The following is an 18,695-nucleotide window of genomic DNA, read 5'->3' as shown; positions in this document are numbered from 1 at the left end:
TGCTTCCCTTGCTGCTAATTATTCCCACCAATTTATCCCTTCAATGTAAGCTGCACTTCACTAAAAAGAGGCACTCCTTCCACTCCAGTGGGTGCAAAAGTAGACTCAAGAAGTGTCAGCAATGGGTTACATCAACTTACAAGTGCTGGCAGTGCCCTTCTGACATGCACAAAGGGCTCATTTCAAAGCTGTGCTAAAAACAAAAATGACAACAAAATCCCCAAAGCTCACCCAGTTCTGCCTTATGCTGCAACACTGTTACTCACCCAATTCCTGGCACGTCAAAGGTTGCTTTTTTGGTTGCTGTTACTGTTTTTTTTTTTAAAGAAACACAAACCAAACTCACTCTGTGCAGTGTGTGACTTACATGGCATGATGTGCTTTGACCTGAGTTCGACAGTTGCGCCCCCAGTAGCAGTCGGGACGGGACGTGACAGTCACTGCAGGGAGAGAAATGAAATGCTACATTTATTAAAAAGATCATTAATGAGGTGATCTATATCATTAAGCCGCTGCTAATGGAGGTTACTCATCAGAGCAGGCTTTGTAGAGAAACAAGGCAGGACTGGCATAAAACACCTGTACAGTTATATTGGTTCATCTTACTGGGAACAAAGCAAAGCAAACACTGTGAGGGACAAAAAACTAATTTTGAATATTAAACTCATGCAGACTTATGATGAAAGGATTTGGTTCTCGGTGCTGTCAACTGAAGTTTTACCATTCAGTTTAAGAGAGACTGATTTGACAGTTAAAGACACTGGGCATTTGTCTAGATACATTTCCATACAAGAGAAAAATTATGAATTTGGGTAGAGTTTGTTGCTTTCCCCCTACTTTCACATGCATTACAACTCAGCTGTCCAGCAGGTCGTTTCTCTAAACTGAAAAGCAACATTAAGGAGAAACCAGGTTGTTGCTCATTCTGCACAGCAGCAGAAGCAGAGTTCTCAACAGCTGAAGACAGGGAAGCTGTTGTTAACAACAGGAACTACATGGACAAAATAATACTTGAAAGCAAACTGTTGGAATAGCTTCTGTTTCAAATGATTTAGGTCTGAAGGAGGTACACTTGGTTGCATGCTATTTTATACTAAACCTGTAAATGCAAACAGATCTAGAATTAGTTAATGAAAGCATTCTTGTTCCTAGTTGAGAGCTGGTAAAATGTGGAATTGTTCAAGAGGTGTATCATTTTGTATATTTAAATGGGAAAATAAATTCAGTTACAGCAACTGGTTCCTGTTGACTATATCCTGGATTTTACTGACTTCCTCTTTTTGCTCTGCAGGTACACTTATCCTACAGATGAGAAATCACACTGAAAGAAAAGGTTCCATTCAGGAGTCTGACAACAACTACACACAGGCTTAGCAGCTGACAAGTAAAGCAATCAGCAAGAGATATTAGCCCTGTAAGGAGATTTGCACTGGGCTACATGAAAGGGCCAAGAGAACACGGATACAAACATAAAACTGATGTTACTTAACTTGAAGTGACTTTTCCCCCCTTACTGTGCAAAACAATCCCCACCTGGCAGTTCAGCAGCAGGAATATTCTGCCTGTACTGGTAGGCGAGTTCTCGGAAGCTGCGAAGGCCACAACAGTAGCAAAGCACTGTGTTCCCAGTAATTCTGTAATCTGGGGGCAAAACCAGTTTGTACAGTGTCAGTGCAAGGCTTGAGAAATCAGATGGAACTGAAGAGGCTGGACAGCACTTGCCATGCACACAGAAGTCCAAACCTCCTGGTAACATTACACTAGAGTTATGTACAGACAAGGAGTTACACACATGCAAACTGAACACAGCACGTACCTGACAACATAAAAACTCCTCTTTGAAGAGCTAAGAGGCTTTCATTTAACATGTTTTTCCATGTCAGACCCCTGGATGCCAGGTAATCCTGAAAAGAGCAACTTCAGTGCTTACTCTAGAAAAACCTTCAACCTTAAAGAGTAACCAAGCCATTTATTCTCAAATATTTCCACATCTAGTTCTAACGAGGTTTTCAAAATGGGTTGATGCTGACTACAAGTAAATATTAAATATATTTAACTTAATTATCAAGATACTTTCAGACCACCAATAAAACCTTCTACTATTTTTTTTTTCAGGAACAACCCCCACTTTTGCCAGAAGTTTGCAAATAGATTCACGTCAGTCACACTTTCCTTTACCCCAAATTAAGATTTCACACAGCTTACATAACTTAGGTAACCCTGCTATGGTATAAGCAAAATCTTTTCCATGCAACTTAGCGTGAAATTTTGTCTGGGACAGAATGTTTAACAAGCCTTGCTTTCCTGGTATATTTTTAGTGAATTGTTTTTCTCTTAACTAATATTTTGATGTTACACCTTAGACTTTATAAACTGGCTTCCCCAACAATAACAACCAAACATATCTGGACGCTACAGTGTGTCTACCAGTCATTTAAACTCAAATTCAGAACCGGGTCTAGAATTTTGGCCTTCTTGGAACCTGTCAGGCATACACATTGGAGAAAACAAACACCAGGATTCCAGGGAAGTGATTTTTGCTGTTGTTAACTGATGCCCTCTTACACAGACAGGTGTGACAGAGACACTCCAAGATACTTCCAAAGCAGACACAGCAAACTGTGACTTTGCTCCAGTTGATCACTTGGGGCTCATTTAATCTGCCTTTTAGAATCAGGTTCTGCAGGTGACACAAAGCTGCAACTGTTGGGCAGCACAACAACTTTCATTTCATCAGTGAGTACATCTTAAACCTTGTACACTTGTTATTATCACACACAATGATTTTTAAACTTACCTTTAGGATATCTGACTCATAGTGGTTGTTATTTAGGACTCCATCTAAACACTTATCACCAAGATTTATTTCTAATTAGAAAAAGAAGAAGAAAAGTTACTATTTCTTCCCCCATCCCTGTGGCCCTCACACATTTTCTGAAGGTTCTTCTGTTGCCTGAAATAACGTGCACAGGCTCATGTGAGCACCAAGCACAGGACTACATTCAACATTTGCATGTGATATGTAACTTCCATTGGCAAAGATAAGACATTGATATTTTACAATTTCACCTTTAGTCCACAAACACTACAACTAAGCTGCATAAATTAACAGTGCTACTAAAGCATATTCTATTAGCCTCAAACTGCAGCCAAACCATTCCAGCTGTTCCAATTTAGTTCTGGAAAAAATGTCTAAAACCTTAAGTTTTAGAAGTCTGCATGTTTAAGAGGGCGAGGTTCTTTTCTAACCAGTTAACATCAGATGTTCAGTGCTCCTGCACTGATTTGTATGATTCTCTTCCTAGGTTGAAATAAACCATATTTTTAATATGGAAAAGCATTGTGCTTAATAAGTGTAGTTTCTAAGCCAAATCTGGTATGAAGACACAAAGTTAAACCCTCTGAGTTAGGACACATACCACTTGAATTTTTTGTGTTTGTGCTGTGAGGACACAGCTCTTGTTTCTTTTTGCATGACTGTGCTACAAATAAATGTATATTTCTTAAATTACCTAAAATTCAAGACAGACAGACATTATTGCAAAGTGAGCAGGCTCATAAGAAACAGATTATTCCACAATACCACAGAATGGTGCCAAACAGCCAAAACATGCCATCCGAGTGCAGCCCCAGTACAAGTGACAGAAGGGTTGCAGACAAACTGTACCTGTAAAATAACAAAGAAAATCCCTGTAAGGACCTCCACACAACAAAACTCAACAGTTACTTTTCTTATAAATCAATAACAACAGAGCCCTGATAAACTTGGCCTAAAAAAGGTACAACTTTCTCATTTAAAATACATTCTATAGAGGAATAAAATTCTACAAAACAAGATTCTTTTACTCTGTCTCTACAAGAGATCAGATATAGAATACTCATCTAAAAAACAGTCTTCAAAGTAAATTTAATAAAAAGTAAGGAGAGAGTTAGTTCTGCAGCCAAGATTTAAAACAATAAGATGAAAAATGTACACACATTGCTGAGGAGCAACATGAGGATTCTGCTCCCGCTCTGCTCTGCGGTCAGGCATGGGCTGGAAGCAGCAGGTACATATTACATGACTTCCTTGAGCAGGACACACATATTCCTGGACAGCTAGACGGGTTCAAAAGGGAACAAAAAGGTAGACTGAACAAGGTACACAACTGCAATCTGGACTAAAAGTCTTAGTGAATATGAACAACATAAAAATCTCAAAACTAGAGTCAAATGTCATGATATTTGCAAAGACACTGGTGTGATGGTGTTACTCTCAGTACCACGAGAGTGACCTTGATTAGTTCATAACTTAGCACAGGGTTATAACACAGCTCATTGCTCAGTTCAGGGGAGTTGGAGACAATCTTTCAGGCTCCCTTCCAACCCAAACCATTCTGTGATTCTGTAACATGAGTTGTAGTGTTTCAGTCCCACACTCCTGGGATGATGCCATGACACTGACCTGCAGGGAAGTTGGCAGATGTTGATGGTGCATCCCCCAGTGCCTGCATTCCTCCTGCCTCTGTCTCCTGGCCTGTGCCAGGCACAGTTGGAACAGAGTGTCTTCGATACCCTGGGCACTGTCTGCACACTATATATGGTTGACTGAAAGAATAAAATAAAGTCACAGGAAATCACTGAACAAACACACATATAACTTACATCTGTATTCTAGACAAGGTTGGTCAGACTCTCAAAGTTTAAATTTGGAACTTCCTCATTCAGTAACAGATGGAAGTTTACATAACTCAGTACCTCACAGCTGTGAAGACTGCTGCAGTTGGACAGATAAGAATTTGGGGGTTTATAGTAGCAGTTTTAAAAACGAGGGGGGTGAAAAAAAAGGGCTCAATGTGACCAAAAGTGAGATTAACAAAAGACAGAGGTACAAAGATGGAATAATTATCTACATGAAGAATTCTTCTATTCCCCTCCAGACATGGAGCAAAAAGTGTTTGCTGCTGGAAATAAGGAGGAGATATTTTGGTACTTGGGAATCTCCATCAGCTGCCTCAGTACCTTACACCCAGTGAAGGCAGCATTCCAGACACATAAAAAAATACAACCATTGCAGCTGCACTCACAGGGCATGGACTGCTTCACCTCCTGACAAGATCTTAGCCAGAAACCTGTCTTCTCTACAGCAACAGCCAATTTGTAAGTGGAAAAGGTAATTTCACGTATCTCACATGAAGCTGTTGCACAGTTCAGGATAGAACTGTTGGTCACAAACTGAATCTTCCTGAATTTCTGGGAAGTTCTAATTTTAATTTTTTTTTTTTGTTTTGACTGCTCAAGGTTCAGAAGGATGGTCAGTAGAACTGCCAAGATAATTACTGCTAAGAATGAACTTACCTGAAAACAAAAAACTCAGATTCATTCTGACAATCAACACAGGAACACTACCAACAATAACAGCACTACCAGCAATAACAGCTCAGCCTGTGGGCTTATCCAAACATAAGTACATCTGATTTGGAACACAACCTAAAAGTAGACATACCTGATATCTGAAGATTCACTATCTACATCTGACAACTCCAATAAGTCCTCAGAACTTCCCTCCTCATCTGAAAAAGACCTGCGCACCTTGGGCTGCAACATGTCTTGAGTGATTTTGTTTCTCGCGTCCATGCTGCGAACATCGTCCTCGTTGCGACACTTATCTGGCACCAGAACCAAACCCACATTTCAACAAAAACACCACCTCACATCCTTTACCTGCACCCTACTTTGTTAACACAGCTCTGTTTACTGTGTTTCCGTTTCCATAAAACTTAGTTTTGTGTTACAGAGTTCTAGAAGATCTTAGTTAAACTCCCCTCTCTGTTAATGAAATGTACTATCAGGCAACCTAAGTTTTGTTTTCAAGAGGCCATGATCGAAGTTAATCACAAGAAGGATATCAGATACTTCTGAAAAATATACTTGAACGTGGATTTAATTAAGCAACAAATTAAAATGAAGAATTCTTAGATACTCAGTTATAGCATTACATCACTTGCCCTGAGTCATTATGTCACGTTAACTATGCTTGCTTTCTTACAACCATGTCAGAGAAAACAGCAGAGTGGTAAAACACACAGGTATTGTACAGACAAGTGTGAGCATGTATCAGTTATGCAGCTCATGTGTGAAACACAAGGGATTCTGCCACACACACTGTTCAACTTGCCTGGATGCTGAATCAGATAAGCTTCAACCAAGTTGTTCAATATGTGATTTTTACAAATACGTTCTACTGGACAACGACAAGTTGGACATAGGGAAGATCTTTCCATCCACCCTGAGTAGCAGGCAGCACAAAAAGTATGCATACAGGGCTGCAAGCTGGAAAAGAAACAAATGGAGTCAAAACATAAATATTTCATTTTTTCAGATCCATTCGTAACACTCAAAAAACCTGTTTGGCATTGATTTGACTATATAGATGAGGTGGGGGACAGGGGACTCAGAAGGGCTTGTGAAAATGCTCATTATCCTGACCTCCTCAAACAGTTGTCACTGAATTTCGGGCATTATTACCACATGATTACAGCTTTTGTCACTCTTACATACCTTACACAGTCATGCAGCAGTTCTTGGCAGATAATGCAAGTTAATGTTTCTTCCATCTTATCTGGTTTCACATTTGATGTTTTTGCATCTTCAGAGCCAATTTTAATTATACATTCACTTGGAGGTGCTGGTGAAAGATCTGGACAAGTGTCTTCATCTACAAAGACAGGAGATTCCACAGGATATAGTTTTTGAAGCTTTTAATAAGTTACTTATTTTTATTCAAATACTTAAAAAAAGACCTGAAAGATATACACTGATTCACTGTTCACTGGCAATGGTCCCACTAGAGGTTCTTGCTTTACACACAACAGCTTCTGCTACTGAAGACATTATTTTCACTGGACCAGAAACCAGAAGAAGCAAGAAACAAACTGAAGGACTGATGACAGCTCTTCTAGTTCAGTCTGGAGGGGGTGGGGGTTAGGTTGCACAATACTGTAGTATACTTGCCTCCTTTTAGTTTCTTCTTTGCAGGTTCCAAACCTTCCTCCTCCCTTGTTCTCTGAGAATCCGATTCTGCTTCTTCTTTGTCAGTGATTTCTGAAGGGATTGCAGAAGTTTCAACATTCATTTCCAGCTTTTCATGTTTGTTGTGCAGTGCTCTTACACACCCAGATTCTGAGATGGAGAAAGCAGGCACAGGAGTGACAACTGGGGATTGTGAGCCTATAAAATAACAACAGAAACACGGACATGGCTTAATAGCAATACAGGACACGTGAAACCAAAAGGTACTTGAACCCTGATGAGGCACATGCATCAATCCAAACATCTGAACAGGAAAAAGGGCAGCAGAAAAGCAATGTCTGCATAACTTACTAAATGCATTCTGAACCAATCTGACTAATTGCAAGACCTGGGGAGAAACAACCTATTAGTTGTGTAACCCTACTTAAAATCCCCAATCATCTTTAAATTGTAGAGTATTTATTCTTAAGACTCACAATTGCTTTACTCATCCATTAGGATTTACCCCTGCCTGCTCATAGAGAGAAAGTTAAAATGCACTTATCCACCTGGTATTTTCACTGGAACTTTACAAAGCAAATGCTAAAGACCAAGAGAGGAGTAATAGATCATTCTATTAAAATTCAAAACTGGAGTAACAGTTGATGGGATATCAAACTTTCAGTACTTGACAAAATTCTTACCAGATGTAGACGGATTATCCTGCTGAACAGATGCAGACTCAATAAGAGAGGTAGAAGAAGCATTAAAGAGGTTAGATGTAGAAGTAGATGGCTGTGGTTCCTCATAGCAAGACTGAGTAGATGACTGTGATGAGGTAATTGGGGTCTCATCATTACTTCTTCCTGTACTTGAGGTATCTTTGGTCACATGGCATTGGTTTTCTACATTAACTTCTACAGTTGGAAGGGGGGAAAGGAAAGAAAAATATCTGTGTGACAGTCACCATATCATGCCTTCAAAATTCCAAGGAATCAAACTCTCTCAAGAGGGTTACATTAGTCATTGGAGCTTAACTCCTCTTCATGGATCTTGAATTACTTCCTTACCTACTGGTTCTTGAGTTGCATCACCTTTTGTGTTTAAGGATTCATAAAGATAAGCAACATCTGAAAGAGATAATATTTATCACAATCTTTAAACAAAAATTTGCTAACCCCCACATAAACAACTCAAATAAACAACTTCTATTCGCTAGTGGCTGCTTCCCCAAAGTGTCTGACAATGGAAGAGGCAAAAGAGGGGTCACCTCAACAGCACCATGTTAATACTCCTACTTAGGAGGCAATTAGGAGCAGCACAGCAAGATCTTTTCTTCTCAGGAAACCAGGCAGAGCAGCATTTGTTTGATGTTTAACTTGTGCCAGCCATGGAACCAGAGGCTTAATCATTTCTTAAACCTAAAATCTGCTCTGTATCTGAACAAACTGTATTTTTACTCATACTGAATCAAAGTTCTTCGAAGAAGCTCGTTATTTCTCAGCTCAATTCTCAACTTCTTCAATCAGTATTATTTCATTTCTTTGTGAGATACATGAACTCAAAAATACAGATTAGGACATGCCATAAGTTTTACCCAGAAACTAATTTAGAATCTATCAATAAAATTAACTCCATAATATCCTTTTCTTCTCCATCTTACTTCATATTGTTCCAAAGATTCCCCTAACTTGCTACTTTTTGCATCTCCAACCACTTCCAAGCAAGAAAGACTCTCTTAGTTTGCAGCAACTCCTTTTCTGATCAAAAGTTAGAATATTGTCTCCTTCAGAACTACTCAGAATGGCCAAATAGGCACTTCAAATCTGAATTCTTCTCTGTCTTCGAAGATGAAAAAGCAAAACAGGAGGCTTGGTAATTCAAACACTTGTTAACCCACACAGAAGTCAGTGATTCAGTTGATTACAAAGTGCCTGGAAAGTCGGCTAAGTGATTTCATCTAAGTAGCATCAAGTGCAATGGTGCCAACTTAGAAAGGATCTGTGAGATAAACAAGCCATACAGACAGAAACATACAGCTTAGCACTGCTTCATGTAACATTTGCATCAGACAGCATAAATCTGTCTGATATGTCTATATATAAATTAACAGCAACTTCAGAAAGGATGTATTTCAGTGGTATGTATGTATCTAGAATATTTTTCCAGGTTTACTAATTCTACTTACAGTGTAGTGCTTTCCCCACCTCCCCCTGGCTACTTTGCCTCTTCCCTCTTTAAAACAAAAAAACCCAACACACCCAAAACCCACACACAAAACAAAAAGCTTTTGCAGCCTTTCCTTCTGGTGCCAAAAATTGCTTCACTGGGATATATAAAGTATCACTAAGTACCCCAGCAATTTGACTTCTAAAAGAGGCACTGGACATGTGATCAGAAGCTCATTAGTTACCACTCCATGCATTAGTTATACCAAAACTACTTCTAGGCACATTTCAATTTCAGACAGTTGCTCAGACTTGTCTCTGTAAAAATTGGCACATCTATGACCTCTTCTCTAGAGAATTGTTTTTAAACATTAGCAAATTATTTCTCTTATAATTGAGTAATTCTGTTTTAATTACACTGATATTTCTTCTTTTCTCTCATGACTCAAAAGAAAATGACTCAGTATACCATTTAACAAATATTCACTTACTGTTCTCTGGCTCATTTTTTCTGTAAACAACATAGATCACATCTCCAGTCTGTAATGGGTATGTCTGCTTCTTAACCACTTTCTGTTTATTAATTACTGTTCCATTAGTACTGTAAAGATAAAGGAAAGATAACAGCATAAATGTTTCTGTAATTACATGGGAGAAGGAAGGGAAAACACTAGATACTTTCAAAGAAGAAAAACTATTGGCTACCCCCCAAAAAGTAAGTGGATTAAAAAAAAAAAAGTCCAGAAACAAAAAAATTCTCCCAAAGACAGAAATGCAGAGCTACTGAAACTTCAAAGCTCATTTTCAGCTACTGGTAAAGAGGTGATAGTTGGCAGACAAAAGACCCCTGATATTTGGCCAACGTCTCAAAACAATTAGAGGATTGTTTCTGTACAATAGTCTCCACCCTTTAAGTATAAAACCCTAAGGGGCAATAGGAGTTCTATTCAAAAAGTTCTGGGCTATGTTTTCCAATTAACGCTGGGAATCTCCTAAAACATCCTGTGACAAAGGATTATTTTTTTCTCCCCTCTTCCTTCAAATAGTGAAAAAACTAAAATTCTGAGGTTACTTGGACAGTTTGCAACTCAAAACTGAGAAGTCAGTAAGGTGGAAAAAAGTTATGCATATTAAAAGATGAGTTGGAATTAATTATTTTGATATTAATAAAAAAATCAAAAACTTGTAGAAGAAATTAAACTGGGGAAGAGGAAAATGCAGAGCATTGACGATTATTTTCTATACCTCCTTTACTGTGGGTGATGTTGTCCACACAAGCTACTAATGTTTTATAACCAAGTTATTCAGGTACTGAATAATTCCAGCTCGCTTGCAATAAGCCTCCTTCAGGGCTGCAGCACTTTCCAGTTTCAGACTTCAGCCATTCAAAATCTCAGCAATATAAACCAAACAAAAATATCTGCTTTTCCCCCTCGGCAGAGCTGCAGCACGAAATAACAGCAAACCTGTGCTGCCACCTCCTGGAGGCACCACCTGTGCCCATCCCTAGACAGGGATGCTTATTTAGAAATAAAGTGCCTTCCCTTCTCGTTGTTTCTTCTTTCAAAAAGCAAACTGGAAAATTCTCTTCTCGTTTAGTAACATGAGCAGAGAAAGAAAACTAGAACTTTGTATTGTTGACTTTTTTTTGGACACAGAGTCAAAATCATGACATTAAAAAGCAAAGGGAAAGCAAGCCCTTTGGAATCACTACCACAAGTCCTGACCTAGGTATTAGTTCTTGGCATTACTGCTGCAATTGCTTCCACCATCCACTGTCTTTCACTATCTACCTGGTTGCATCAACTAATCCAACATAAATGACCACAAAAAAAAAATAAAAATGCTACTTTAAACATCAAGAAACAAACAAAAATCTTTGGGTGATATTGGTATTTGCTCTATTAAAGAAACTTCAAGTTTCTCCCACAAGCAAGAAAACTATTTTAAGCTTGTCTTTTAACCTCAGGCATACAGCTGTTGACTTGCCTGAAAGACATGAGGAGCAAAGAACCAGCAGAGCAGAGAAATCACTAAATGAATACCAAAGTTTAGCAATTAAGAGGAAAGAAGAATTTTAGCCAGTCTGTTAGGAACTACACTCATTTTTAATTTCACATTGATGGTAGTGATAACATATTAAAAAGCTTATGTTGAAGTGAAGATTTTGCCTCCTTCAATCGCCAAAGAAGCAGCAAAGCTTACACCAACCCCTAGAACCTGTCAGAGGTCCTTTAACAAAACTAGGAAACATCATATCTGACCTCCTTTCCAGAAGGCACAACAAAGCATGAATCTCCCATATGCCCTAAGAGTTCTAGACCTTCTTTTGTAATCAGACAGCTAAACTCAAGTAACAAGACTTGTCTCTTACCGAGGTTTAGCTTCTACAGGCAATTCCTAGCCCAAATATTTCACTAAGCACAGGGGAAATATGTCACAATGATGTATCTTATGAAATCTCTCTGTCATGACTGCAAAGTTCCAAGATGGTTATGGGGGACAATAACTCAACTAAGGTATCCTTGGAAAAAGAAAAGAATAAAACCCCAAAACATCACACATCTAGTGACCACTCAGGCTTGGCTTCACAAAGCAAGCTGCAGAAATAACTACACAACACCCTAAACCATCCAAGTGACTACAAATAGGCAAATGTTTTCAGTTCTGCACTACACAGACTCCAGTGAGAGCTGCCTAATGAATTACTTGGCACCCACAGACCTAAATGAAGTAGGAACAAACTGATATCACCTAACACAGAAAACCATAAGCTTTTCTTCATTACATTAGCAGACTGAATCAGCTGTATTTATAGCTCAGCCAATAATCAAAGGGGAAAAAATTATCCAACTGCACCAGATAATTATATTGGCTTTTTATTTCCAGTTTCAGGCTTTAGCATGGGGCTTTTAACAGATATGGTGACATTTCAGATTAATGTTGTGGGTATTTTTCAACCAGACACACATGATAAATTGTGACATTTGCACATTCCTCTGATGTTTCAAATTAAGGTTCCCATAAAATAAGTAGAAACTACAATGAGAATCCCAAATATGAAGGCCATTCATTAGGAATTAATATTGAATTGAGGCCAACTGGCTGTGCAATTTTTCAAGAGGAGATGAAAAACAGCACTATCAGATATAAATCATCTGTGCTGTGAAACAATGTCACAAAAGGTCCCAATGTCACTTTTCTAAAGAGTGGAAGAAAAAAAAAAGTCTGGCCTTGACTCAATTCCAATGTGGTTGATGACTCTACAGTTTCATTAATGAACCATAAATTCCCTTTACTTCCCAATCCCAACTGCTGTGCAGAATTGATGTGAACACTCAGAACAGGATCACTTTTGAAGTAGGTGAATTACCCATGTGTTGCAAAATACCTTGGTATCCTTCCAAGAAAAATGCCAGTCTGTTACTTTTTAATAATTACTCCCATCCAGGAAAAGATTGTGATTTGTGTTAAAGCTTCTGGGTTAATAGTTTCAATAGTTATCAGCTATTTAAATGTATATTATCCTCAACACACTGTAAACTTAAATGATTTTTGAAGTCTTTTAAGGTACAGAATCCTGTCTGTACTGTAATTTTCCATTCTTTTAACATTCATGGAAATAGTTTTGACTGATAGGGTGAGAAGAAGTCAGTAGCAGAAAGGACACCGACTGCAGATCAACCTCCAATTTACCCACAGAAACGAAGTATCAGCCTTGGGTAAACAGTTTCCTGTTCTGAAACATCACTTACTACTTACAATCTTTAAAAAAAATTCCTAGAAGATAAAAAGAGGAGGTCTTTAAAAATAAATTACATTAGTTGCCTTCAAAATTTCTTTTTCAAAATGGAGAATCTTACAATTGCTTTTACTTGGGGCAAGCCAACTGCTGCCTCCACTGCGTTAGGTCAGCTTGTATAGTTTGTTTTCTTCCAAGAAGAATAAAGCAACCAGTGCATGGTTTGGAAAATAAAGCAGAAACATATCCCAAAAAAGGGCGAGTCTGGGAGTATATTATTGTACTATTTGCTAACTCTTGGCTTCTGTTACTTCCAAACTTCTATTTGCTCAACAATTTTGAGTTCTCTACACACTTTCTTTCACCTGCAAATTTATTGTAATTCTTTCCAGAGTAGATTCAAGAACTCACTATGCTAACAGGGAGATAGAAACCAATGCTGCCTGTCTACATATAACTGATTATACTCTCTGGGTTAGCTACAGTACAGAAACAAAGTCCACTCAGTCCCACTGTCCCACACCCGCTGCCTCCTTCAATGCATTCCTCTTCACCAGAAAAATCTGAGCTTGACCACAGCAATTTTCCAAACTGTTTTCCACTTCAGAGAAGAAAAAGCTGACATTGCAGTATTTTTCTGGGACTCTGGGCATCTGTATTGCCAACCTAAACATTCAAAAATCATCTTCTTTCAGCCTGCTTGATTTTTTGGAACTCATCTGATATTTGGCACAAACATTGCAAGACCCAGAAGAGTCTTGTGCAGGTTTGGTTTCTCGATTCAGCAAATGGCAGCCACACTTCACACCAACTCACAGGAGGCAGAACACAGGATCTTACTCCTCTTTGTTGGATGTACAGAGGTGTGCCAGGCACCAGCAGCTCCCTGGCAGTACTCCATGGGTGCAGCCTTTCTGCTACACTACCTGGTAACAAGCCTCACCTTTTCATGAATATACCACAGAAAATTAACTTTAATTTGGCTTTGTTAGTTTTCTACTAGCTGCACTTTCTGCCTCGGGGAGGGTGGGTAGGGGGAAAAAAAAAAGTAGGCAGGAATGTTTCTGCATTATGCACAAGTTATTTAGCTTGTTTTATTCTACTGTTGGTCTAAACCAATTCTACCACGGACAGTTTCTCAAGCTTAGATTTATATTTACACTCTTAGACTGTCATGATAGCCAATATGGCTTGATTTGTCGCTTGAAACATCTTGAAATTTAGGATTGTATTGGAGAATGACAATTATAAACCATTTCCTAGATATCCCAGCTAGGCCTTCTATTTTTCCCAAAAATTTAGCATTCTGTCCCACAGCTTCTTGGAGTATAATCCCTCCAGGAATCTATCCAGGATATCCTGGACATACCTATAGCTACAACCTTGAAGAGGAGAGGAAATACACCCTCATCAAGTTTGTGGATGACAAGAAAGCAGGGGCAGGGCTGGGTTGCCCCCAGGGGCAATTTGGCCAGAGGAATGGGCTGATGGGAATGTCATGGCATTCCACATTCCACACAGACAAACTCCAAGTCCTGCACCTGGGACAGAATAACCACATGCAGGTTAGAGACTGCCCAGAGAGGGCTCCTGGTGGATCTTATGACTAAGCACAAAATCTCACCCCCTGGACTTCTGCCTAGGCTTAAGTCAGCAGCCTGCCCTGGCAGGGGTGAAGGCCTACAGCACACTGGGCTGGATTAACAGGAGTGCAGTCTGAAACTCCAGCAAAGTGGTTATTATTCCCCTTTACTTGGAATTCATTACTCAACATCTAAATATCACATCTAGTTTTGGGTCACCTGGTACAAGGAAGGTCTTGATAACTATGAGCAAGGCCAGCTATTGATGCTTCAAGCAACAAACAAGATTTTTCTTCACAGACTAAAAGGAAGACAAGATTAGAAGCTCACAGAAGAACCAACCTTGTATCTTCCAATGACACTCGACCAGATTCTTCATCCACTATGATTTTACAGTGATCTCCAGACACCAACTTGTTGCCAGGGAAAGATAAGTCACAACCTTAAAAAGAAAGGAGGTTTTCCAGTGTGCTTAAAAATACACATTACGCAGTCAGATCAGCATTCTACATGGCTATAAATGCAACACAAACTGACTCATGTACATCTGCAATAGTTCAAAACTTCTACTGTCACATAGACAGCAACACAGTCCACTGTGTGATGCAGGAATACAAGTGGTGAGATAGACATATGTGCTGATATAAACTTATTTCAAACTTCTGAAGATGTTTCAATTCCCTTCCCCCCCCAGATGTAGCCCTCACAGGTGGAAAACAAATTATAATAACTCTTTCTAGACTTGTACAGAAATAAACTCACAAACATTGGAAGTGTTCAATCCAAATCCTAAAGGCACACATCACAGAGCACCCAGCTCTTTTCTCACATCATTGTGATACTGTTTCATTGGATTTAACTTCTGTTTCATTCTGGTATACTGGGGGGAGTAGTAGGAACCAAGAACTGATAAACAGAAAAGTATCACTTTCTTATCTTACAGCCTTTTTTTTTTTGTTTGTGTTTAAATAGGAAAATTTTCCTCATTGCTGTTGACAACACTATTATGTTAATAAAGCTGAAAAGAATCTCAAATCCAGGGCCAAGATTTACAGATACACAGAAGAGTCATGACAATGTTGATGTGATATAAACCTTCCTACCTACAACTCCAGGGCTCTGACCAGATCTTGTCTTTTTACTTCACTTTAATGCTGAATGTTCAAGGTAACACTCAATTTTCCCACTGATCTCTCTCACAAATTACTCAAAGCACTTGCTTACACAAGAATTACAATTAACAACCATGGTTCCCTTCCACCTATTCACACTGTGGGTGCACTGATCTCAGCCTTCCCAAACGTGTCCAGAAGGGAAGCAGCAGCCACTACACGTGCAGGGAATGGTTCATCACCAGTCTACTCATACTATTCAAGGAAGAAGCAACAACTACTGTTCCCACACAACTTGTGATGCTGGGAAACCCACTGAAAGAAAGCAGATTAAATCTGATTCACGAGCATGCCACCATTTCCATTCTATTTTACAGAGTTAGACTGTCACGTGGCAGCAGAAGGACAAAATGCTCTGAACAAGCAATTCCAATGCTCCTAAAGATTTTATAAGCAGAACTTATGACCCAAAATTTGTAACCATTCATTTTATGAATACATTAGCTAATAGTTAAAAAGCAAAAGAAAATCCAAAAATTCATCTTTTTTTTCTGCAAGATCACTCTCAACTAGACATCAATTTGAAGAATTTACCAACGGTTTAACGATAAGCAATCTCAATATCTATCATTAAATGGAAATTGGTAAAATGTTTTTCTTACAATACACTATCTGAACTTCTAACAGAGCTGTAGCATCAGGTGTTTGTTCAAGACTATTTACAGGATGTGACTGATCAGCCAAATTGCTTGAACTGATAAACAGGAAAAAGAAAATTACTCCAGTCAGGGTAGAGTAAAAAACTTAAAACACTTCAATGATTGTTTCATATACAGTAAGCACGAAATCCTTTAAAATAAAGGCACACAGTAAAAGCCCTAGACTCTGGGAATAAAGCTTTCAAATCCACTCTCACAGAAACTTTCAGTACTTGCTGGCAGCCTTTATATGGCCAGAAGAATTAAGGGCTTTTATGTGGGTGTTTTCTTTTCTGTGAAGTAGAAGCATTTTGCATGGCAGTTCCAACTTATTTTAACCACAGAACGTAAACAGGGCTGGTGCACAGAAACTCTCCTGAATCAACAACCATTCTTCCTTATTTGTACAAAGAGCCACAGCCAGCCAAGCTAAAAGGGGTATTCACTTTAAACGTACCAGTGTCCCAAGCTAGTGAAAAAGGAAAGGTCGGCATGAAACTACTTCTTCACATAACCAAGAAAAACTACTTCACACAACCAAGAAGTAAATTAGGAATATGGGATGGCCTGGCAAGCACCTCCAAGAGCTGAAAGCACCAAACCCAGCTAGTTTCAGAGCACCTTCCTGTGTTTTAAAGGGCAGGAGGGGGTATCCCTGCTGTCCCCCGAACACCTCTCTTCCCTGTCCCACCTTTCTTCCTCCCGATGGTCCATTCCCTTTTCAGCAGCAGGACGTGCGGCTCTGCCCCCTCAGCGCCCAGCCGGGTCAGCTTCCCCCAGGGCTGCGGCTGCTGGCTCTGCTCGCCTCCTTCCGACCGCTCCATTTGGATTCACATCTGACAAAAACACAAACAAAGCCAACCCACGCCCCACCATCACGCAGCGCCCGGGGAGGGCTCGGGGAGGGGCCGGGCCCCCCGCGCCGCTGCCCCGCACCCCCGGGGGCTGCCCCGGCCCCTGCCCGGCCGCTTCCTTTTGTGCGGGGCTGGAAATCCTTCCCTCCCTCCCCTCGGCCCCCCGCAGCCAGCCCGCCGCCTTCCCTGCGCCCCCACCCCGCTGGGCCGCTCCCTGCCCGGGGGGGCGAGCTGAGCCGGCTCCGTCTGTCTGTCTGTCCGTCCGTCCGCTCCCTCCCCCGCGGGGCAGGGGGATGCCCGGGGGCGCGGTGCCCCCGCTCCGTCCCCGCTCCCTCCCCGTTCCCGTCCCCGCTCTCACTCCAGCGCCGGGCCCGGGCGGCTCCTGTCAACAGACGGCGCCCCATCAGCTGATGCGCGTGGGGCGTGGCCAGCGCGCCCATTGGCCAGCGCGCCCGGGAGGGGCGGGCTTTCCGCCGCCTACCACCGAGACGCGCCGGCTGGAGCGGCTCCGTGTCCGGTGAGGCCGCGCCGCGCCGCCGCCCGTAGGAGAAAGCGGGCCCGCCGAGGGGCTGAGGCGGCGGGGACGCCCCGGCGGACATGTTGGGTCAGGGCAGGCTCGCAGGCGGGACAAGGCGCTCGCCGCCATCTTTGCTGCGGGCACGTGGATTCCTTCACAGAGGGTTGTGTGTGAATTAGCGCTCCACATGAAGTGGCTCCTTAACCAAACAAATTGTGATCCTTTTGCACGCTATCACTAGCAACATTCCAGTTGTGAATTCCTTTATCGTGTTCATCTGAAGGCCTCAAGCAGTGTTATGTTCTTCAAAACAGAGGAGAGACAGTCCGACCTCTCCTGGATGTCCCTGCTGGTTGCTGGTTCTCAATTAGTTACCTAACCTACAGAGAAAGTGAACCCTTTTTTCCCTTCTTCACCCAAATGATTTTGAAGTCTGGATTAAATGAGAAGACAGAAGACATGAAAAGGGAAACAGAATAGTGAAAACAAAACCATTTGCAATTCTTGGCATTGATACTCCTACTTGGTTCACAGGCTCGAGCTCTCAGATTTTGGTTTTACCTTAACCTTTCCTGGAAGCCCTGTAGATCCCCTCAGCCACACAAATCTCACAATAACTCCAGGCTGTGCAAGAGAGCTGCATGGCACCACTGATAAAGCAAAATTATTCAAATAGAGCAGTGCTTGGGTCTGCAGTTTTAACTGATATCTAACACACAGTACTGCTCAGTTCTCAACTGCATGGGCCTCAGGTCAGGAAAAAAAGCAGGCAGACATGTAAGTCAAAATTGATACATGTTCTTAAGAGCTTTGTGTTGTTGACCTTAGCCTATAACTCTTCCCTTAGTAACAATACTGTGAAAAAAATGGTTCTTTGAGACCTAACTGTCTGCATTCCTCCAAAAGAATTTGTCTGTAAAATACCCTGCTTGCTTTCAACTTTGTCCTCACTGAGGAATTGTGCCTTTTATACATTTGAGGAGAGGCACATCAGTGGAAGTTACAATCACTCAAAAGCATTGTCATGGTGC

At 40.7% G+C, this 18,695-nt stretch overlaps 1 protein-coding gene across 3 annotated transcripts in view; it reads right to left on the bottom strand.

Annotated features, from left to right (window-relative positions):
- CHFR (checkpoint with forkhead and ring finger domains) overlaps nucleotides 1-18,695 on the bottom strand; it is a 37,962-nt gene that overhangs the window by 4,424 nt on the left and 14,843 nt on the right. Inside the window, exons 1-17 of one of the 3 annotated variants that reach the window (XM_051769088.1) lie at nucleotides 17,506-17,603; nucleotides 16,985-17,129; nucleotides 14,826-14,925; nucleotides 9,650-9,759; nucleotides 8,061-8,120; nucleotides 7,695-7,907; nucleotides 6,994-7,209; nucleotides 6,541-6,697; nucleotides 6,158-6,312; nucleotides 5,486-5,648; nucleotides 4,445-4,587; nucleotides 3,979-4,098; nucleotides 3,584-3,667; nucleotides 2,798-2,868; nucleotides 1,817-1,904; nucleotides 1,534-1,641; nucleotides 368-440 (exon numbers count right to left, since the gene is read on the bottom strand). In XM_051769088.1, the coding sequence (XP_051625048.1) occupies nucleotides 368-440; nucleotides 1,534-1,641; nucleotides 1,817-1,904; nucleotides 2,798-2,868; nucleotides 3,584-3,667; nucleotides 3,979-4,098; nucleotides 4,445-4,587; nucleotides 5,486-5,648; nucleotides 6,158-6,312; nucleotides 6,541-6,697; nucleotides 6,994-7,209; nucleotides 7,695-7,907; nucleotides 8,061-8,120; nucleotides 9,650-9,759; nucleotides 14,826-14,925; nucleotides 16,985-17,117 (1,994 nt within the window). In that variant the 5' untranslated portion in view covers nucleotides 17,118-17,129; nucleotides 17,506-17,603. The other 2 variants (XM_051769089.1, XM_051769090.1) reach the window with 2 other exon arrangements.

The sequence above is a fragment of the Manacus candei genome, unplaced genomic scaffold (assembly GCF_025592945.1).
Source record: "Manacus candei isolate 608988 ecotype Guabito, Panama unplaced genomic scaffold, ASM2559294v1 h1tg000103l, whole genome shotgun sequence".
Taxonomy (NCBI): Eukaryota; Metazoa; Chordata; class Aves; order Passeriformes; family Pipridae; genus Manacus; species Manacus candei.
The sequence above is the reverse complement of the archived record's forward strand: the minus strand, read 5'-3'. Positions and strand labels throughout refer to the sequence as shown.